The 22563-nt window shown below is 41.6% G+C and overlaps 1 protein-coding gene across 2 annotated transcripts in view; it reads left to right on the forward strand.

Annotated features, from left to right (window-relative positions):
• Window positions 1–22563, forward strand: part of AFF1 (ALF transcription elongation factor 1) — a 66943-nt gene that overhangs the window by 29152 nt on the left and 15228 nt on the right. The window contains exons 4-10 of one of the 2 annotated variants that reach the window (XM_012573316.5): window positions 13920–13964; window positions 14975–15061; window positions 15652–15688; window positions 16043–16094; window positions 20198–20252; window positions 20381–20418; window positions 21850–22006. In XM_012573316.5, coding sequence (XP_012428770.4) covers window positions 13920–13964; window positions 14975–15061; window positions 15652–15688; window positions 16043–16094; window positions 20198–20252; window positions 20381–20418; window positions 21850–22006 — 471 coding nt within the window. Of the gene's footprint in view, window positions 1–13919; window positions 13965–14974; window positions 15062–15651; window positions 15689–16042; window positions 16095–20197; window positions 20253–20380; window positions 20425–21849; window positions 22007–22563 lie in introns of both variants that reach the window. The other variant, XM_072928680.1, reaches the window with a different exon arrangement.

Below are 22563 nucleotides of genomic sequence, written 5' to 3' on the forward strand. Positions count from 1 at the left end.
AAAATGCCAAAGCAGCTCTGATGGCTCACGCGAATCGTCCTCCAACAACGTCTCTCTAGATTTCTGAAACTCTCCACACTGTTTCTTGCACAAGTGGAAAGTGCCAAAGGGACAGATGTTGCCAATTTGAACCGTACAGGGGGAAGGCAAATATTGCTAAGCAACCGAGTGCTTGAGAGAATTTTTCGGAGAGGAGCCAAGGGAGTTATGTCTGGGAGTGCCTGCAGCTTCTCATGGCTTGGTGTGAGGGAAGAGATTAAAAGTTCTTTCCTGTCAGGGCTGACGCCGCCAGCACAAAAGACACCATAACCTATTGACACTGATTAGGGCTGACAAAGCAATGTATGAAAACAGGAAATCTGCCCTGCCATGTGGGAAGGCAGTAAGACATGTTCAGAGAGGTAAGTGCAGCACACGGCCGGTGCCAGGGTGGGGTCAGCAGTTGGCTTCAGCGGATCTAGGTGAAACCCAGGCAGGCACCCAGTCCCATGAAGTCCAGTGGAGGCCATGTCTGGGTCTGCCTTTCACATCTGACTGGGAGCAGGTTGCTGAAGGAGGAGCTGGCAGGGAGAGGGTGTGTTTTCAGTGAGTCTTGTGATAATTGCAGGCTGCCTCATGTAAATGGAATTGTACTTCTCTAGTTACTGAAGGATGAAAAAGCTTATTAATGAGGCAAGTCTTAAAACACCTCTGTGTGGTTGTGCTTCTCCCTGGCCAAGCAGTACTTCATAGGTAAGTGCCAGCCTGGAGGTCTTTGCTTTGGTGGTCACAAATGCCACTGGAGATCTTTCTTCCGAGAGTGAATCTGCCTATTTCAAGCCTCTGAGTTATTGTGGCCATAGACCCATGGTGTCTTGTTCAAGAGATATGTTTTCAGCAATGAAACACAAGATTTATTTTCCTACATTGATCATCACATTCACACTCTCCTAATGTTACTTTGAGCACCTCCTGGACTTTGATCTGATTCTTTGCTTTGTTTAAGTGTAGGGAAATGTTTAGCATGTGCTTTTTGTTGCATTTCTTACTTCATGGGATTTCTTTTTTTACTGGCTACCAGTGAGCCTTAGTGGAAGTGGCATTTTGCAGCTTAAGGATGCTGCATAGGAATATGGATCAGCACAGGGATGTGGTTATGACAAGTCTGGTGGTACTGCTTTTGCTTCTTGGGCACTGATCGCAGTGCTCTTGCCCCGTGTGGTTGCTGCAGCAGGCAGGTGTCTCACTGAAGTATTGGTCAGCTCTATGGCTTTCAGTGAGAACCAGCATCAAGGAGAGAGGAGTTCCCCCGCTATTTGTATGAGCTGGTACATACTGCATGGAGAAGGGCTTCCTGATGGCCCTGGGTAGGGCATGAGATTGTCAGAGCTCACCAAAGCTTGACTACAGCAATATGGTGATTTTTGAAAAGAAGTCAGCAAGTAGTAGTGTTCCTGCTCTGGCACATGATTCAGTGTAGTCTGTTTTTATATTAATTATGCCTCTCTTATTTGTTTCCTTGTGTTGTTATTCTATGCTTTCAGGTATCATTTTTCATTTTGTCTGATGTTTAGCAATGTTGCTGTCTGAATTATCTTTAACATCCTTCTCCCTCCCAACCTTTAGATGCCAGTTTTTATCTACATAATGATGAGCATTTATTACTTAGACAATAAAATAGTGCTGTATTGTTTTAGGCCAGTAGAATATTTTAATTCCCTGTTGGAAAAGGTGATACTCCTAATTTTTTGATCTCCTGCTTTTCAACACACCAATTTCTCCTCCAAACTGCTTTAGCAGTGTCACATTTTTTGCCAATTTGTTCAATTAGTCTAATGATTCATAAATAGATAATGAGATGCTCTTTTTGCATGCAGTCAGGGGTATCTTGGCAGTCCATTGTACTCCAAGCAAAAAGTCTGGGTGTGTTGCCAGAGAGGCTCTGCCATCAGCCCACCTTCCTTTGCATGTACCCAACCACAGGGAGACAAACTGCAGCTGACATCACTTTGTGCTTGTTTCAGACCCAAAAAGAGCTGGATTCTGGGAAGTGTCCTCTGTCCCCTCCCTTCCCCACAGCCTCTTTCATCTAATAAAAGACACTACAGCCTTCCATGAGTCCCTCTTCCAGGATACTGAATTCAACCACTTTGGCCTTTCTGCCTATTCTTCAGATGGAGCTTTTCTGTAATCAAAGGAGGAAGGAATATGGGTGATGTTTGCTTTGGCTGCTAAGGAAATTGAGCTCAATAGTACTTGGCTTGTGGACTAATTTTTAACTGGTTATGAAACTTGACCTAAACTCCCATTACTTACAGAAACTCTAGTTTAGGTGACTTGGTCAAATGTGCACTTTCCTTTGAAGACAAACAGTAACTTCTGCTACTCAAGAGATTACCATGTAGCTTAAGTTATTCCACAGTCAGTAATGTTATCTTGGCTGCCTTACTAAACTTCACTAAGTGAAAAGAAACAATTGACCAATTAAAAAAAAAAACAAAAAAAACCCCAAAAACCTCCAAAGACCCTACTTTAAGTTTTCAGATCTTTTTCACTGCTCAATGTTATAAAGAATAGCAACAGCATAGCAATATTAATTTCTTGTTCTTTTCCTGGGAGATGAGAGAATATAGTTTCTGTATTAGCATAATTTTAAGAGACTTTGTCTTGAATTAGAGCCTAAATTCAAGTATTTGTTTTAATACACTATTGAATTGGAAGCACCCCCAAGGGGAGGAATGAGTGAGCACTTCCTCGTGATTTTTAAGGTTAACTGCTGTATGTGTTTGCAAGTATGTTTCTGTGTCTGTAGAACAGGCACACTGGCAGAGTGATTGTGCATTTTACAGGTTTGTTGTAAAATAAACAATGTCTGGAATGATTCCTTATTAACACTGTAGTATCTATTTCTTCTAAAGCTTACATTTTTTAAACTTTGTTTAAGAACAGTAGTTTTTTTAGACATGACTTACGCATGTTGTGTTTTGAATAGCAGTAGCTTATGAAGAATGCTAAAGGTTTAGGAAGAAACAGGGTGAATTAGTGTAACATAAGACAAAGTTATGTTAGATTCAACCTATTCCTCCTCATACAAGGAATACTTTGGTTTCTTTCATCAACCTGTCAGCTCACTGCTGTTCAGACCAAGCTGTAATTCAGACTTGGCTGGACACCATCTGTTCTCTATGGGTGAAAGGTGTGGTGTATTCAGCCTGAATGTTTTCATTTGAAGCAGGCATTTTACTGAAGGTGCTCTTGGGCTGTCACATTGCTTGTCTCTTTGTGTTTGTGCTTTGCTAATCCTTGGCTGGGTGTGCTGAAGGAATGCCATCTGTGCTTTACCAGTGCAGAGGACATCCCTTGCCTCCTTGGTGCAGGTCAGCTCCATTCCTGCCCCTCTTTGCCAATACAGTATTAATGTTACCACAATAATATTGCACATTTTCCCCTAATGAAAACAAGAAGAGAAGCAGTGTGGTATTTATTTTTCTGTTTGCTATGGTAGCAGTAACCCCTTGGGTATGTCTTACCCTTCCCTTAGACATTTCCTCAGAGCTTTCTGCGTGTACATGTAGGGAAATGCTTGTCCAGCTTTCAGGAGTCTAAGGATTGCATGTGAAACTATTACAATGTAGAGACATTGCCAGAGAGGACATAAAAAAGTCATGGTACACAAAGGTGGTAAGCCCTATCCATCGTGGCTATGAATTATGAACCTGCCTGCTCCCATCCCTGAGGTATTTTAAATTATTTGAGTATTTTGCCATTGGTTCGTGGGAACCAAACAAACATTGGCATCATTTGAGCAATTATTTGTAAAGGAAATTATGGGCAGTAAAACAGTGACACAGAAAATCTGGAAATGTCTGTAGTCTTCTTCAGTTTGCTGTCCCTAGGATGCATCAGGATAAGATGGAGAAAGCTTTTCCTTAGGCAAAGGTTGGTTGGTGTCTTGGTACTTCGTGTACATCTCTCCTTGTTTGGATTTTAATTCCAAGGTATTCAGACAGTATGTTAAAAAAAAGTCCATTTCTTCCCTCCAGATTATACAAACAAGGAAAGAAACAGTGAACTGATTCTCTCCCATCCTCTCAGCATTGCTTTGTTTCCTGATAGCTTTTTGAGACTGGGAGGCTTATGGCCTGTAGCCTTCCTATTGCACCTGAGTGACAAGGATCACTTCCCAGGTGCCAGCCAGGTACATTAGCTCAGCACCTCCTGCTTTGCTTGGCTGAAGGTAAAAATTGTGTATGACAGCTCTGCAGTGTGTAAGCCTGGGCATAAAGAATTTCTAGGACTTGAGGAACACCATCTGCAGCCTTTAATGCAGTTTAGGGAATGATAAAGATGTCTTTTAAGGAACCTGGCATTTTGAATCACGACAAAGGCAAATGTCTTCTATATACAGATTTAAAATACTGTGGACTGGTTATTCTAGACACAGCATAAGCAAAGAAGGTTCTAGAAGGCTCTGTCCAGCCCTGGCCTCTGATTCCACCTGGCAAACAAGCTCAAGCTGTTTGCTGGGGAGAGGATGAAAAGTGTCTGTGTGTGCTCAGCTGAGTAATAAGAAACAGCTCCTGGGAGAAGACCATGTCAACCTCTGCTACTTTTACAGCTGAAAGTATAAGTTAATCTGCTTTCAAGTTAGGCTACTTTCAGTTACCTGGTCACTCTGTTTAGCATACAAAATTGAAGAGTGACCAGATAACTGTGGACAGGACTTGCTTTGGTTTCCCATTGTCCTTAGCAAGACAGGGAGCTTCCAAGACACCTGTCCAATATTTATCTCGAGGAGGATAACTTTCATCTATGTAGATATGATGATGGTGATAATAAGAACGCACCAACCACAAAACATAAAATCTAGAAACAGGGTTTATTTTGCATTTACTTCAGTTAGAAAACAATAGTGATATTTGCCTTTGAAATCAAAAGGATATCCTGCTATTTTTTGTCCCTGCAAGTTAAGTTCCTTGGTTTGGAAACATTTAAAGATATTTCTTCCATTTTCATTAAAGTTTAAAAATAGCATGTAGGCTCTTTCTGAGTTAAGAACTTAGGGAGAGAAATATAATTCCTATCCTTTCAACACATGTGTTTTCTTCTATTTTTTCCTTTGGGAACACTATTCTTAGATGTACTAACAAGCATCCCTTTATTCATGTCCCTCCCACTTGCCTTCTCCTTTGATGCACTGGTCCTGATGACTGATGCCTTTTAGCTCCCCTCCAGGCTGTGTGGTCCATCGCAAACAGCAGCACAGAGATGTGCTGGGTGCTGGTGATGTTGCTCCAGGCTCCAGCCTGCCTCTTCAATTTGTTTTATTTCTCAGACTTTTATTGGCAGTGTTGGCAATGCAGGGAGGTGCTGAGGGTTCTTTCAAACAGCTGGGAGAGCCTGCATCTCCAAGTCTTGTTTACTGAGTCTTTAAGGGGGGGTGCACCAAGTGCCACCACTGCCATCATAAATCTAACTCTGCTTGTTTTCCAAGGGGAAAGGGGTGTTTGGAAATGGAAAGCATTTCTGAGAGATAGCAGCAGTTAATTATCTGAAGTGATCCTCAGAACCACAGGATGCCTCTCACCACCAAAAGCCCCAGTTTTCTTGATGGTCTTAACAAGCATATTTATTATTTTCTTGTCTTTTGTTGTTTCAGCTGCAGTGGCCAGCCTTTTTCTGGAGTAGGCTAGAGTCAGGCTACTCAAAATACTGTTAAAGTATATCTATGAGCAGAAATTGCAATGAGGTAGGACTGGAAATGAGAAAATACCTGAAACAGTGGTTTGCTGCTCTCACTCAAATGCTTACATTGAAAGAAAATTGTGTATTCATTCTGCAGGGAACAGGGGGACACAACCTCGGCCTTTTATGGACACAATACTTACAGATTCACAGTAAGCAATATTAAAAATCATTTACTGGAGAGACCTTAAGGGGACAGTGGGTAAGAAAGTTTTGTGGAATCAAGGGGTCAGAACTAGATTTTTGAGAGATACTATACAGATGTTGGTCATTGCAGTGGAGAGGTGCTCTTGTGTGGAGGTTCTTTATGCAGGGCAATTTACCAGAGAGATAATCAGCCTTGGCTGGAGTCCTGGTCTGCATGGCAATGTAGAGGTGATGCTGCACTTAACTTCCAGGCTTACTTTATTTGGATTTCAGTGATATTATTATTAGATGGAGCTAATAATAAGAGATGCACAAATTTTTATCAGCAACTCAGGATTTGTAATGAATCCTTCATTAAAACATACCAATATTCTGTTCCCCCAGGACACAACCCCCTTGGCTACTTCAGTCAAAGAAAGACAAAACAGCAATTTGTTATTCTTACTTCGTTTGAACACAAGGAGGCCCGTGTATTTATTTTTAGATTGAGCAAAATTATCCATCTCAGGATTAGAAAAGCATGTAAAATCTTTAAAGAATGTTTTATTTCTTGCAGGCACCCATGCAGGAACAGTACAGTGCAGCCATTGTTTGCTGAATATTTTGATGTAAAATGCTTAAATTGCCAGGATCATTCAGTGTCAGCTGAAGAAAACTCATGGGGATGGTTTGATTTGTTTTCAAACCTGCAATGAGAGCAGTGACAGGCTGGAGCTGCTGTCTTCACTTGGAGCTGGGCTGCTGAGTTGAGGTATGGGCGGAAGAGAAGGTAGCATTTTTTTTAGTGGAATAACTTTGGTGTTCCCTTGGAAAAGAGAGGAGTGGATTCAAATGAGTTAAGTGTGCTTGTGGAACTGTCCACAGGGAACTTGGCTACAGGCAAGCTGTTGGTGAAACCCTGGTGCCCACAGAGGACCTGAAATAGCACCCAGAGGAATTATTTTAGAAAGCTCCTGTGGAGTCTGAGACTGGTAGATTGGATTTGTCATCTACAATGAAGTTTTGTTATGTCAAAGAAGCAGCATAAACACAAATGAGAAAACAAATGCATTTATAGTGTAATTTCAAAGACTTTATCTGGCTGGATAAGACAGACTCCTGTAAATTTCTGTGGTGCCTTAGCATTGTTTTACTGTGCGTACAGCAAAAAGCATAAATAGGTTTTGTTTTTCGTGAACTACAGAAGTGAAACTTAATACTGGAAGCAACGTCAAGCAGATCTACTTTAGCTTTGCTTTGATTTGCTGGAATTATTCCAGTCTCATTCCATTGGGTTGAAGAACTAGGTTGGTGAGAGGGGAGACCCAGGATGTGTTACTCCTTTAGCTTAACCCACCCATCTGGCTACCTGAAACTGGCACAAAACTCAAACAAGTGCATCCCCAAACATGTATTTCTTACAGCTGCTGCAGTGTGTTCTACCTTGTTACTGCTTTCCACAAAGAGAATCTGATATAAGGTTTTTATAAAATGTCAGCTATTTCAGTTTTATTTGTGTTTAATTTTCTCTTTTCGTCCTTTTGTATTCTGCCTTATGTTTGGTTTTTTTTTGTTGTTGTTGCTGTGGTTGTCATGTTTCTTTTGAAATTGAGTGAGCTTTCTTCTTCTGTGCCAAAAGTGATGTGTCTTGCAGTAATTTCTCCTGTGAAAATTAATCCTATTCTTGGGGAACCTGCTGAGAAAATTGCCTTCTCTTCTCATGGATTTGTCGGTCTGTGACAGCAGCTTCCTGAAATTCCTGGAACAGCTCAGGCTGCTATTAAAGGGACTCTGCTGCCAAATAGTACCTTTATGTTATTGTACAGTAATAATGAAAGCTCAGACAATATTCCTTGTAATAAAATGGCCTTTAAAATCTGTAGCCCTAGTTTATGAAGTCAGTCATTAAGGACATACTGAGCTCTGTATGATTTGAGATTTTAAACAAATGATGTCTATAAAGGTTTCATTACAGTAATGAAAGTCTCTTTTTGTTGTATATTTCTGAAATGTTTTTGATCTTAATAGAAAAATAGCACCAAGGAAAACCTAAATATATGTAAGTATTCCCACAGTTGCATATGAGGGAAGTGTGAAGTCAAGGAAGGGATGGTCTCATCCTTAAAATACAGTTTCCTTTGAAGTGTTTCACACACTTTAGCCTGATTTGTTATTGACTTAATCCCAAGCCCACAGGCAACAGTGCAAAGACTTATACTTGTAAGCTTTAGCTCAAGCTCCACCTTCTTCCTTTTAAAAACGCTAACACTTTTTACATTAACTTTATAAAGGAAACAAGCAAAAACCCAAATCCCTACAATTTCTTTACATGAAAGAAATCAGAAGAAAATCTTGTGTTGACTACCTGCCTGCATCTTTCTTACTTGACACAATTTTATGGGTTTGTTATCTTTTCATGCCTTTTTCCCCTGTGTAGTCACTTCTCCAGTGGTTTCCAGGTTTTTGGAAAAAAAATGGAAAAAAACTGCAGCTGCAGCAGTGATGTTTTCCCAGGTTCACCCAAGTGGCCACTGATGCCAGAGCTGAGGAAGTTGTGTTTTGTTAGAAGAGTTGGGTGCTGATGGAACCTTTGGGCTGGAAATGAAAGTGTGGTTTTATGCCTCAGGGAGCTGTTGTGGTTACTAAGCTTCATCAGGATGTGCTTCAAAACCAAGTTGTTTTCTATTGTTTCCAATCCATTTAGCTACATGCAATTAAAATATCCCTGATCCATAGTTCAGGGAATACAAAGCCATGGACTAGGTTAGTGCACATGGGAAAATACCGCATTTTAAATGGATTTTATGTGCTTTCTAGGGGAAAAAAAAAATTGCTGGTAGCAAGGCATACATTGATTGCATGACAGGTTTTCTTTGTGTTTTTCTCATAATCTAAAATATCCACTTTGTAAAGGTTTTAAAATTATTATTTTCTAGTTATGCAAATATTTGGTACAATATAAGAGGTGCTGCAGATTTGTAAAATGAAAATAATTGTAAGACTTACGTTCTGTGATATGGAACACTTAAGTAGCCTTGGCAGGGAATCTGCTTGGTGTCTGGTGTTCCTCAAGATGTTGTGTGAAAGCCTTTATGGATTTTCATGTTTATGTATTTGTGTCAATCAGCAATATGGTTTGAGCTTCAAGCTTTGGCAGCCTCTTTCAATACATGGCAGAACATTATTGCAACCATCATCAGGATTAGTAGAGCCTTGGTTAAAATATGACTTGTCTCTTGTTGGCTAAGTCATTTTGGAAACATGCCCTGTGTGTGTCCATCTTGCATCTGTCTATAGCACAGAGAGGATGGATTTTTAACTGCACAAAAATACAGGTGGGAAGTTGCTTTGGAAAGTAAATTGCCTTGCTATCACTAGCGTGACTTGTGTGAGAAGAGGAGAGAATATGCAAGATCTCCTCCTGCTCTGACTGGCTGAGTAAAGATGGGTGAAGTGAGGACAGGATGGTTGGTTTCAGTCTGATTTTTGTCCTGCCTGTTGTTTTCAAACTAAGCCTTCACGCAGTGAACTATGCAGTTTTGTGGTCTTAATTGCATTCAAGCGGCAATGACTGTGCAGTTGACATGAAAAAATAAATTTAAAACTAGATATTCCTATTCAAATATATTAAAGCATAGTATTAAATGGGAAGCAGCTGAAAATGTGATTGGTTTGTTTATTTGAGTTTTGAGAGTTGGCAGCCTTCTCTGCTGATAGTTGCAGGGGCAAAGCTCTCATCAGGAAACAAAGAAAACCTGACAGCAGAATGAAGGGCATGGAAATCATAATTGGCTTTTCTCATTGTTGCTGCACCCACCACTTGCTTGGGTTTTGTTGGTGCTAATAACTCAGTCTGAGATCAGGCAAAGAGCAATAGCTGGCATGCTTGAACTGTACACACACACATTTCAGTTTTAATTAGGAGGAGATACCAGGCAATGCACTTGTGCTGTAGCTGCTCCTCTCCTACACTGCCTGGGTACCTGCAGCACCAGTTTCACTTAAGATGGAGACAGAGCTTGTTTCTGCACAGGATGTCAGGGCGCACCTCCAAATGGGCTGTGACAGCAGAGGCTTGCAAATAGCAGGGATAAGCAGATGGGTGGAAATTACTGAGATGAGAAGGAACACAAAGGTCTGCAACACCTTAATGCTTGCCTGAGAGGCAGCTTGTATCCATTCCAGTTAATATCTGCTCCAGACCTCCTGTCCTTGTCCTTGCACACCCTGTGTGCTCTGACTGCCCCTGGCCTTGTTTGAGCCCACACATCTCAGCGGTGTCACATGGTGGCTTCTGAAATAATGCATGGCCAACTCTCTCTGAGAGATGATTTTTTTGACATCTAGCTTGAAAGTACTCTGCCACAGCCTCCTGACGAGGCAATCTATTTAAAGACTAGGGAGAAAGCTTCAGCCCCCTTCTTCCACACATGATAGCCATACGGTCCTTCAGCTCCACTTGGCACATGTGACAGAGTGGGATGAAAATGTGTGCTGTAATTTTTAATGGAATATCTTTTAAAAAAGAAATAACCTTAGAAGCTCTCTAACTTCATCTTCATTACAAAAAAAAAACCCCAAAACCCTTCAAAACAACCACTGCTTATTCTTTGTAGTATCTGTGGCCCACATATTATCACCGCCAGTGGGGCATCTCTTTTGTGTACCTGGTGGTTCCTTAGGCAGTTTAGTTTGGGCTTGGTTTTTAGTTTATTATTCTGATTTCCTCATTCATTCTCTAGCAGAGCAGTGCGAGGCTTGGGGCATGAGCAGAGCTATGCGTTCATGAAAGTGTGTGGATTTTGGAATTGCTTGTGAGGAGAGGATGTGGAAGTATCTCTGAGAGTTTCACTTGCTATGCAGTGTGAACTGAGTGCCTGTGCAGATTTTAAATTGTTTTCTAAATTAAGAGCTGCCTCTCATATTTTTTGATTATGTGCACCTGTGCATTTCTGCATGCCTGTTCCTCAAGTAACTTCTAGGGCTTCTTACATTTGTGTAGATGCTTGAAATAATTTTGGCCTGAAGTCCTTTTCAGTTTATGGTCCAAGTAGTAATGAATCCTTCAGGGGCTATTTTCCTTTTTTTACTTTAAAATCAGTATTCTTATTAATATTACTAGTAATTAAATTAGTGTTATTGCTGCGGGAACTAGCTGTTATAGAAGCACAGCATCAGTTTGGGTGGAAACGTAGCCTCTAAAAAAACTAAACCAAACCCAGCAACCCAAAAATTCTGGATGTCCCATGATTGTACTTGACCTTGATCATCAAAATATTTTGTAAGCAATGTTTGGAGGTGCCTGTGTCATTCCCAAACTGAAAGAGTGTGGCATAAGGGGATTGTACAGATGTCGGTGTCAGACACCAAATATGCACCAGGCTTAACTGGAGTTGTCTGTCTGCACATTACAGTGCTCCCAGGAAAGGCTGTATAAGAGCTAGCAGAGATAGACAGCAATGTGGAATATTTTATCTCCCACACCCGGTCCTCAGCAGAGCTGAGCTCCGTTCAGGGATTTCTTTGGCTTTATGGCTTTTTAGCTCTTCCTGCAGCAACACTGTATTTCTCCTTTCCCCTAAACTCTTCTCTTAAAGCTGATAAGAACATCCCTTGCTGCTGGGTGGTAATTGTGGTTTAATGGTGGTTTAGTGGTTTAACAAGCTGAAACACAGCCAAGATGTGACTTGAAGGGAAAAAAACCAAAACGGACATACAAAAGGGGGAAAAATACACAGGATGCAGAAAAGCCCAGCTCCATCAGGCACTGGATAGCTTTATAAAAGAGTTGTCCTTAGTCACTGGAGTTGGGATGGAGGGAAAGGGGGTGTGCCCCACCAGTTTGGGGTACAGGGACAGTGACAGTCCTACCTGAGAGCAGAACCCCTGTGCAGTCAGCTGACTCTGACCAGTTTTGGTGTGGTTTTGACCCTGTACTTGTTCCAAACAATCTGTGATTGTAATCTCTAGAGCAATCATTTCAGCATGTATTTAATAATGGTGTCCTAAAAAGCGCAACAAAAACAGAGGTCCTTATGCTGCTGATGCAGGTTTGTGAGATGCTTGTTCAGTGTCATGTGTTTTTTTTCCCTTTATATTTTGTGCCATGAGGAAGAAAGGGGTTTCTGCTGAGCCCCTGGACCTGTGAAGAACCAGTCACTGAACCTTTGGGGGTTATGATAAGTCCTCCTGACAACTGAACTATAAATACTCAGTCTATGTAAACCTGTATCAATGTCAAAGTCATTTTAGGCTCATCAGAAAGAGCACCAGGAAGGGGGATGTGGGTTGCTTGGCAAGGATAAGAGAGGTCCAGACTGGCTGTTACAGATATTCTCTTGTTCTCAGGTTAACTGCATTCCACTTTTGTCATCACTTATCACCTCATAAAACTTAAGTTTCTGAAATGGGTGAAGTAAACTGATTTTGGTTTGTTGCAATCAATCCATTATAGACAGAGTTTTGAAATACTTTGTCCAGGCAGGATTGTCATTTCTTTCCAGTTTCCTGGAAAGTTTTTTTCTGTGGTGTTATCATGGGATATCTTGGGAGTTTCTGAAGTATTTTGCATAGGAAGATGCAAGTGAATGTGTCTGCTGTTCACCACTTACTGAATTAAGAAGTAAATTAGGCTGAGCTACCAGGTTAAGCCTGCTGAGAAGAAAAAGGAAAAAGAGGTGCCTTTTTTTGGCACCATGAGTTACGAAGCATTCCAGTCTCTTGCCATGTGGTAGTTCCTTGCTGTTTGCCCTCCCTGTCCCCTCCTCCTGTCTGCTGTGGGACACATCTGCAGGCCTTGCTTTCATTTGTGTGACTAATCTGGCCGTGCCTCAGCTTTCATTTGTTTGGGTGTGTAAGGTCAGAAGCAGCTCTCCCTGTGTGATTTTCTGAAGAAATTCAGAAAGGCTTTGTCAAATGAGCACTGCTTCAATGAGAGCTTTATGTAGACTCAGACAAATGAGGTTGCAAGGAAAAGGCATTTCTCATCTCCTCCTTCCAATGTAAATAGTGCAGCATGTGGGAAACAGATGAGTGGACTTTCTGTGAAAGGGCCAAAGATGACAGTTGTGGACTTTATTGAAGTGTTTGCTTGCATTGCTCTTTACTTTTTTCTGGGGAAGATCCTTCTGATTGGGCACTGCAGCTCACTGTCCATTTCCTTGAATGGGAATAAAGTCTTCCTGGCCTTTCCTTTTCAGCAATTCCTCTGATGACTGAACACTTCCATAGAATTTCTTGTTTATAGACAAGAAGCTGACCTGGCTTGCATTTTGCTTGTTACAACTACTCAGCTCTTTGGTTATTTGGTTATTTTCTGTTTCAGCCTCCGTTAATGATACCAGTTAGGAAAGGACATGTATATGACATATGCTTTCTAAACACATCCCTTGTAGTAGATGAGAAGCTGATCTGTGGAAGGGAAGTGGTGTTCCCCATGGCTGGGGCACATTAATGTGTGGAAGCACACATACACTTCGAGAAGGGATATGCTAGAAAACCCTGTCATTAAAATTTGGGACTGGACATTTATAGTATTAAGTGATTGACTGTCAGATCTCTTCAGGCCAGCTGTGTCAGCTCAGCAACTTTAGATAAATTATTGGTAGTATCAGTAGAATGTTTGCTCTTTTATCAGGTACTTTACCAGGTCTACCACATCTTTATCTCACTGTCAGGATGTTTAACTTTGGGATTGATGAGACAAACTGGTTTCAGCTTTATTAAGCACCAAAAGTCCTGTGATGCTCCCATTTTTCATTTACCACCAGTAGCTTGGCAAATACCATTTGCCACTGGTGGCGTTGCTCGAGTCATTTTACCTCATTCCAGGCAGAGTGTCCTAGCAGAATCTCCAGTCACCTCTGCCCAGGACTTGAAAATAAGGCGTTTTAGAAGTGCATTATTAACTGCCCTTCTGATGGGGATTTTAATCCTTACTAGCATTTTATTACTAATTGGCTTCCATGAAATTTATTGAGCTGCTGGTAAGCAAATGTTCACTGAGTGCGTGCCTTTCTCATGTAGGTAAAAAACTCAAACTCATGCTGCTTCCCTCTTTCTTGTTACAGCAAACCAATCCCATTGATGTGCAGTCCATTGAAGAAATTTTGAGGGTAGGTACTCTTAAATAATAGATCTCTGTCTTAGATTTTGCATGCTTTAATGTAATGGTTGGGGAAAAAATACCTCTCTGCTTATGTTCACTTAGCAGATGTATCTGTCACTAGTTTTGGGGTGTGCTGAGGAGAAGTAAAGATAAGAGTCAGCCTCGAATACAGCTGGAGTTGTAAGATCTGTCTTTCTATCAGTACATAAGTCTAATACAGTCTGGTGCAGTTCAAGACTGACAAGCCATCTGAGACAGCCAGAGGTACTCCTACATCAAGTCAGGGCTTTGCCATTCCCAAGTGCCCTTCCTCCAAAGGTTCTAGATAAGCTGCCTCGTGTCTGTGCTGCCAGCCCCAGCAGCATGGCCCTGAGCAGGAGCACACCTGTGTCCTTGCCACCTGCCTGTGCATGGCACTGCTGCTGGGCTGCTGCTCCCTCACTGTAATTCCAGTCTGCTCATGCAGAGCAAAGCCACATCTGATGCTGTAACCTTATGTCAGAACTGCCTCTGTGAGCTCCAGGCTCCAGGTGGCTGTGTCTGAGTCCATGTTGTCCCTTCCCTGTGCACAGTGAAAATGCCCTGGGATTCCCAAGCCAGTGGTGCTGATCTTGAGGAGAGGGTTCCTTAATGTCAAATGCTATTCTGAGATGATGAAGTCCTGGTAGAAAGTTTGGTTTCTGCAATTCACTTCTCTTGCTGTTGCTTGAGGTTGAAAAATCCTGATGCCTCAATAGCTCTCCAGAAGCTGCTGTTGGGGCAATGTTTTCCTGGAGGGGAGCTGTGCATAGGTACCCACTGGCTCCTCTGGGGTTGCAGCATAAGGACTCCTAGAACTCTGGCATCTTTTTGTGTCTCACCAGGCACATCCTGTGTTCTTGCCTGTTAGTAATGCATATCACTATTTTTGTAGCAACCATGGGGAAACATGTCAAAATGCATGAAGAGTAGATCCAAATGAATCTCTGTGCCTATCAGCAAAACTCCTGATAGCTGCTCCTCTCAATCTCTTTCCAGGAAATGACCCGCTCTTGGCCACCTCCCCTGACAGCTCTTAATACACCTACTAAAGCAGAGCCTTCCAAATTTCCATTCCCAACAAAGGTAAGACACCCTCTTTCTGCCAGGACTTTTGATAAACTAGAAGAGAGCTTTCTGGCTCTTGGATGTGTTTCCCTCTGATTTTGTCCCCGTTCTATAAATAAGGGCTGTTAGGAGGTATTAGCTTCAGAAGTAGTCAGTAAGTTAAAGCAAAATGGGGGTGAATAAAAAGTGCATCAGCAATTTAGACATTTGTTGTCATTGTGGTCTTCAAATATAACTATTTTTGTGAGACATTTTAAATATCTCTGCTGAAGCACAAAATATATTTTATCTTTTTGTCAACAGATATATTTGCTGATTCTGCTAAACAGATGTGTTTAGCAGATCTTAGAAAATGTAAAAAATATTTCTTCAATATGTTAGCACATACCCCTAATGTGCTAACAAACGATTTTTGGTGACAGTATCATGTTATCATTTCTGTCCATGCTAAGCTACATGGCCAGCTTAGACTATTGGACACTTTGACAAGCTAGTTGAAATGTTTATTACAGTAAAGGAACACATGGAAAATAAATCATCAGTATGTGGCTCTTACGAGAGAGCTCATTTATTTTATTCTCAATTTGCACTTTGTCCTTTTTTTCTAGGAATTGCAACCTGAAGGATCTGTAGCAAAGGATCAGAGTAAGTAGATAGCCAAATAAATACACAATATGTTTATTATAGTTTTGTGTGTTAAAAATATGTAAATTGACTGACATTGATGAAGAGGCGTGATTTCCTGTGCTTTGTTGAAGAGTGATGAATTTAGAAGTGGCGTAAGGGATTGTGTACGTTCATTACCAGACATTAAGGCAGCTGTTCATCAGAGGACAAATAGTATTTCATTAGGAAACCCCATTTGGAATGATGAATAATCCAAATTACAATTATATCCTAGAAGAAAGTGATTAGTCTAATCTGGTGCTCAGAGAACATAGGGTAAAATAGGCTACAAAGGAGGCAAATAAACCCAACCTATTCATTTTTGCTTTCCAGAGCAGTATGGAGCACCTTCAGAAACGTTCCCAGGTTCTCAGCCAAGAACATCGTAAGTAACCAGACCCTATTCACATCTTTACTGTGCAGTTAATTAAAGAACCTGGAAAGAAGTAAATTTTGGGTTACTCAGTGTTTCTGAAGATTAGGATTTTATCAGTCTGATTTTTCTTAGAAAACTTCCAATGCAGGGAATTTTCACTAACAGAAATATTGTAGTTTCGTGATGGAATCATAGAATCATTTAGGTTGGAAAAGACCTTTAAGATCTTTCAGTCCAACTCTTAACCTAACAATGCCAAGTGTGGTACTAAACTTTTTCATTATTACAATGACTATGTTAAAACCAAAACAAAATTGAAAAAAAATCCCAAATATTAATGCACCAGATTAAAGGTATTTTGTTATTTTTATTTGTGGCTATTTAATATCACAATTTTGTGCTCTTCAACCTACAATAATGCACCCAACTGACATAAGTTATAAAAGGTCCAAACTGAATCTGATTGATCCTGGATATTGTTTTGAGCCCTGAGGGCTAGTAAAGCTACACCTAAAAGAACTGTAAAAACCAGGGCTGAAATTTTAAAGAAAAAAAAAAAGTAGATAAAATAACTTGGTGCTGTCCTTGTAGGTGACAGTGGTTATCTGTTAATTAGGTTAATCACAGAAGTTGCTTGAAAACAGTTTTGTGTGGGCTGACATTAGTCTTTCAGGATTAACTTGGCCAAATGCAGCATTGTTAGGTTCTGAGCCCTCAGTAACAAGCAGAAATCTTTCCATGTCTGGAAGGCTCAGGGGTCCATGTGCAAGGCACTTGCTGAACCATTACATTTAAATGTCTGTCAGTTCATATGATACATAAAGATCTTGTTACTCCATTATATGCTCTTCCATGGAAGGCTGCAAACTACGAACTACAAAGCTTATTCCACATGTTTGCCTTTTAATTATCACAAATCATTTAATTAAAAACCAAAGAAAACTTGGACTAGTCACAAGTAAGAGCAAAATCATGTCTCCATCTTGGTTGAGATTGTAGAATTTTTCACTCAAGCTCTGTAGGGTCTGTTAAACATCCCTTTTCCTACTGTTTCCTACTGTTCCAGCATAATGCAGAGGAGCCCTCACTCACTGGGAGCGTGGGATAGTGTCTTGCTGAGGAGTCAGTTGCTCCCTTAATCTCTTCCTTATTTTGCTTCACTTTCATCCACCCCAGTTTGTTCCTCCTCAATGATGTCTGGAAATTTTCATTGCACTACTAAAACTTAACTACTAAAACTAGTAGTTCCAACTGCTCCAGGCTGTGCCTTCCCCCCCAGCTACCCTATGACAATCATCATTATTTTAGTTCACAGCTGCTTGTAAAAATACCTTTAGCCCTTTGGTCAGTTTTTGAAACAGCAGAGAGAGGAGGCTTTTCCTGCGGACAAGAATTGGAAAAGACTCCTTCCTTAGCCCATGGGGCCAGAATTGTAAATTTGGCATGGTGTGGAGCTCTGTCCTTAGCCATGATCCCCTCTCTGCTCAGTGTCCTTTCTGGGCACTTCAGAGCCAGTGCTCATCTGCAAGGGATGTGTGAGCCCACAGTCTGCAAAGGCAGTGGAAGCAGGGGGAACAGGGGGGCCTGGGTTTGTGTTAGAGTGAAGTTTGCCCAAGGACTTCCTCCGCATCTTTCCCTTGGAGCGATGCATCCCTTCCTTTCTGTGTTTGTTTTCTCTGTCACAACAGGCCTGGCTTTCTGTGCTGTTCAAAGTGCATGTGACTGTCCGAAAATTCAGCTGCCTGGAGTAGCTTGTGTTGCAAAGTGTAGATGGCTGAAGACAAACAGTGATTGTGCTGGTTAATTAGAAGATGAAATCCCAGGGCATCTGTGTGCCCAAATTAAGCATTCAGCTTTTCAGAGCATGCAGGGATTTCCCAGATGGATTTCATTCTTGAATGCAGCCTTGAAGTTTGCACCTGGCAGTGCTGGAATGGAAGCAGCCCTCTTTTGAAAAGGGGACATGCCAGCTTATTCTTGGTGATGCATCTTTAACCTGGCTAGCAGAGAGGGACCAGCCTGTGCTTTCAGTGAGATTGTTTGGCAAGTGATAATAATTTTAGTGCTGCTTCTCACTAAAAGAACTCTTTTTAAATAGCTTTAGGGAGATTAATGGTGTGTATATAAGCTGCAAATGACCAGGTCCTGTGAATGAAACCTTGGCATGTATTCATTCCTGAGCTAACTGGAGCATTAAAATTATTAAGGCAGATTTATTTTCTTTAACTAGGCTATTTAACAATTTGTCAAAACCTTGTTTTGGGGAAACTGGCTTTGTCTACCCTTGAAGAAGTATGACTTGAAGTTTTAGTATTCTTCCTTGATCCAAAATAGAGTTGCAGTTGCAGTGCTCTTTTATGCTGATGTATTTTATTTACCAGCAGCTCAGGTGGAAAAGGTAGTCCTATTTATTACAGTCAAATCAGATTTAAAGAGATCTAGGTAATGTCTTTGCAGGTGTCCACAGCAGGGGTTTGAAACAAAATGATCTCTAAAGTCTCTTCCAACCGAAACTATTCTATGATTCTGTCATTATCTTCTTACCTCTAAATGAAATAAGTCTTTAGTCCACAATTCTTAAAGCAGAACAAAACAAAACCAAGAAAACAAACGCCCCAAAACCAAACTTAAAACGTTTCAGCATGTTTGAGCATCCCTGGAAGTTTCTTCACTACCATCTTTGAAGGACTCCTTCCCCTTAGGAGCTGTGAAAGAAAAAAAGGATTCATTGAGATACCATTAGATGCTTAGCCAAACTGCCCAGAAGTGTGGAGAGTGCCTGCACTGTCACTGTTCTTTTTTCATGTCTGTGCCTCCTTGGTCTGGCAGTAAGCCTGGGCTCTGGCCCACAAGCAGAGCTGGCTCATATAGGATTGCTGCAGGCTGTGGGGCTGTTTGCCTTCTGTAGGGAATTTGGAGCTCTCCTTTTCCAAGGTGGTGTCTCAGAGTGCTTCCCTTCAGTGTTTATTCTAAATGAAGAGGCAAGAGGTGATTTCCAGTGAGAAGGTGTGTGAGGAAGTGAGGCAGTGGAGGGTAGATCACAGGGGAATGGCAGTCAAAATGCCTGAACAAAGAAAGCACCGACTTTTTTCTACTTTCTTCCCCTTTTTCCAAGGTGGTGTGTTTCGCTGGGGTTCATTTATAGTTGTTTTCTCACTATAAAACATGTTGACATGAGGGGTCAGAGTCCTGTTTTTCTTTTTTGGCCACAAAAAAAATTTCTCACAGAAAGCCCTTGGTTTGAAATGAGGTTGAAATAAGTGGAGTTTGACCTAAGAGTTTGAAATCTCTGTCTCGGCTCTCGAGCTTTTGATTCCATTTTTGGAAGGACACTTGAATAATCCTCTGGGTTGAGGAGTCAATTGCCAGCTAGTTTCAAGATTTGAATAACTATACTTTTGAATAGCCACATTTTTCCTGCCTATTTTTCAACTCCTTTGGGATTCCTGCACAGTTGACAGAGAGGGGCATAAGAATCTGTGAGAGCTTTAGGTCCCTCTCCTTTGTTTCCAGCATTTTAATTAAAAATTGCAAACAGTAGTTAGCACCTGCAGCCGCAGGACTAAATTATGCTTTTGGAAATGTTTGTGGGCAGCCTGCTGTCTTTAGCAATAGTGAAACAGAGCTCGTGCCTCCCCACTTGTAAACTGCTGTGAGTACCTGAACTCCTTGACAGTACTGCTGAAATGTGCAGGAGCATGGAGTTCATTGAGTAGAGAAGAGATGGGAGATAGCTTGACCTTGGCTTTGACTTACATGTGTGTGAAGGAGACTTGAGCAGCAAAACGAGAACCCCTGGGACAGAAGAAATATTTGCAGTCCCTGAGAGCAGAGTGTGTGAACATGCACAGCTCCTGATGCTTTCTGTCCCTTGGGGAGCCAGTGCAGGCTGATAGCATGAGAGTCTCTTACTGTACCAGTAAAAAAAAGTAAAACAGTTTAACCATTCATTTCAGGTAATGACAGGGTTTAGTAGATTGAGCATGCCAGATGTTCAGAAAGGATGGGGGAGGTTGTTTTGCTTCGGCAAGTACAAACCAAATCTTTATCAGCGCCTGCTGTTTCAAAATGTGTCTGCCTTGGCTGATATTTATCTTCTGCTTGTCTTTCAGAATGCTCCAGGATGACCTGCAGCTCAGTGATAGTGAAGAGAGTGGTGACGATCAAGTCGGTTTTCGCTGTTTTATACACTAGGCACACAGACTTCCCTTTAAACATCACCACTTGTTGCATTGTTCTGAATTCTGAGCTAACCTTTCCTCCCCCTCTCCTCTTTGTCTTTGTGAACAAAACAGGTTGTTGAAAAGTCACCTTCTTCACTTACTCCTCCAAGGTACAGGTTTGTTCCCAAACTACTAGCTAGACCACATAAGGAGAAAACAAAACTGCTTTTTATATGTAGGGTAGGAGGGTAAGGGTTCCTAGTTTCTCTTGTAGCTTTGGTTTCTGGCTGCTCCTGAAAGTCAGCTTTAGTTGTGTGGGTTTTTCCGGAAAGCTTCAATTAGAAATTAGTTATCCAGGCATGCTGAACCTTGCCTGTGAACCAGAACTGTATTTCTACAACTGCTTCTTTCTCTTCTCCTCCTCCCTCCAGCAGTGTATCTGTAGATCACACTGCAGCTAATGGGATTTTCAGCTGTAGTGGCAATGGGTGAGATGTGAGTCCAATTTTAGCTCAGAAGGAAGCACAAAACAGCCAAGTGGGTAAGGAACAGGAAAAGGTTAGGAAGACTCACTGAGGCTGTTTCAACTCCCATTGATAAGGAAGCTGATTGTAAGCAGTTCCTGCCATGTATTGTTAGTCAGAGGCAATATTCAAGGTAGACTGAACAGCCATATGCCAGCATTTGAGGAAGAAAGATGGAAAAGCTCAAAATTTTTCCTATAGGAGAGCACTGACACAGATTTTTTTGGCTTGATGTGTGTATTCTTCAAGCACAAGAGTGGTCTACAAAGTCAGACTTGCAGAGGAGCACACCAATACTTGGCATGATCTATGTCTCTGCAAACTCTTAAAATAGGAGTGTTGTCATGATATCAATCTTGGATCAGCAAGGAGCTTGCCTCCAGCTCTCACAGTTGATAGTGATGTGGGAAACCAAAGTAAAAAAAAAAACAAACCCAAATTAAAATATCTGCATTTTAATTTTGTAAGCCCATTTCAAAAAGAAAAACACTGTGCATGAAAGGGACAGTTCTTCCTTGATTCCATCCACTCAATTGTCAGTGTTCAGAAAACCACTTTTTGTTAGAGTAGGGTGTTGCAAGAGATGCTGCTGTGTGGCTATTAATGAAGTGCTTACAGCAGCATAACCAAGTAATAAAGATGAAATGAAAATTTAAGAGGGAGAACAGAAAAAACAGAAACCATCCTGAAATATATGTTCTTGCCTTGTTCACTTTTATTGGAAGTTTTTTACTTTGAGAGTTGGGTTTTTCGGAAAAGCACTGGGCAGTTTCAGTGCTTTTTAAACTTTGGTTGGCAAAATGCAGCTCCACATTGTGGAACTCCACATTGTAGCAGTGTAGCATCCTGCTACATATTTGACTGGGTTGGAGTTGAAGGTTTTATTATTTCCAGCAATTTTGTATTCTGGTGCTTTATTTTTTGAATATGCCGATGTATTTCTCTGGCCTTCTCCCCTCTCATCTCAGTGCCAAAACATGGGGTTTCAGTTTTATTTTTGAAGAAAACTGTCAATATAATAAGTAAGTAACCTTCAGCCATGCTGCTTTCTAATTTTATCTCATGGTGGCCTTGCAGTTCCTTACAGTCCCAGGCCAAGAGTGTGGCATCAGCACATTCCAGCAGCTCGGAGTCAGGGAGCACCAGTGACTCAGACAGCTCCTCAGACTCGGAGACAGAGAGCCACTCGAGTGACAATGAAGGGAACGACGCTCCGAGAGCACCAACACCTGAGGTGAATGCAAAGGAAAGGCAGAGGCTGCTCCCACAGCCTCTTGCCTCACTGTTGTCTCAATGCAGTCATGGCAGAAGACCTAGAACACTGTCATTGGTCAGGTGTCCTCTTGACATCTTTGCTGCATCACTCAACTTTTCTTGCCCTTTGCTTCCATTCTACAGTTTGTCAACCTTGTTTTCCCTTACTGACGACATAATTAGACTTTCATGATGCTCAACCTGGAAGTGTTCCCCCATGTCCTTTGGCACAGTTGTCTAGCTCTCCTGGAGGAATCAGTGCCTTCACTGGGGAGACAAGAGAAGGCACAGAGGGAAAGCACAGCTGGGCTGTGTGGGGCTCACCTCTGCCTGTGCAGGCTTTCTGGGTGCCTTTATGGGCAGTGTCAGGGTGAGACCAGTTTCCTGATAATTTAAGAGGAGCTGCTGCCTCCCTGCAGCTCCTGTGTCTGAGTGAGAGATTCAGCCTCTCCCAGGCTGCAGCTGAAGGGATCAGACCTGCAGGAAGAGCTGGAAATGCTTAGTCTTGCTGCTGTTGAATTTGGCTTGGATACTGCT

Source organism: Taeniopygia guttata, chromosome 4 (genome assembly GCF_048771995.1).
Source record: "Taeniopygia guttata chromosome 4, bTaeGut7.mat, whole genome shotgun sequence".
Classification (NCBI taxonomy): domain Eukaryota; kingdom Metazoa; phylum Chordata; class Aves; order Passeriformes; family Estrildidae; genus Taeniopygia; species Taeniopygia guttata.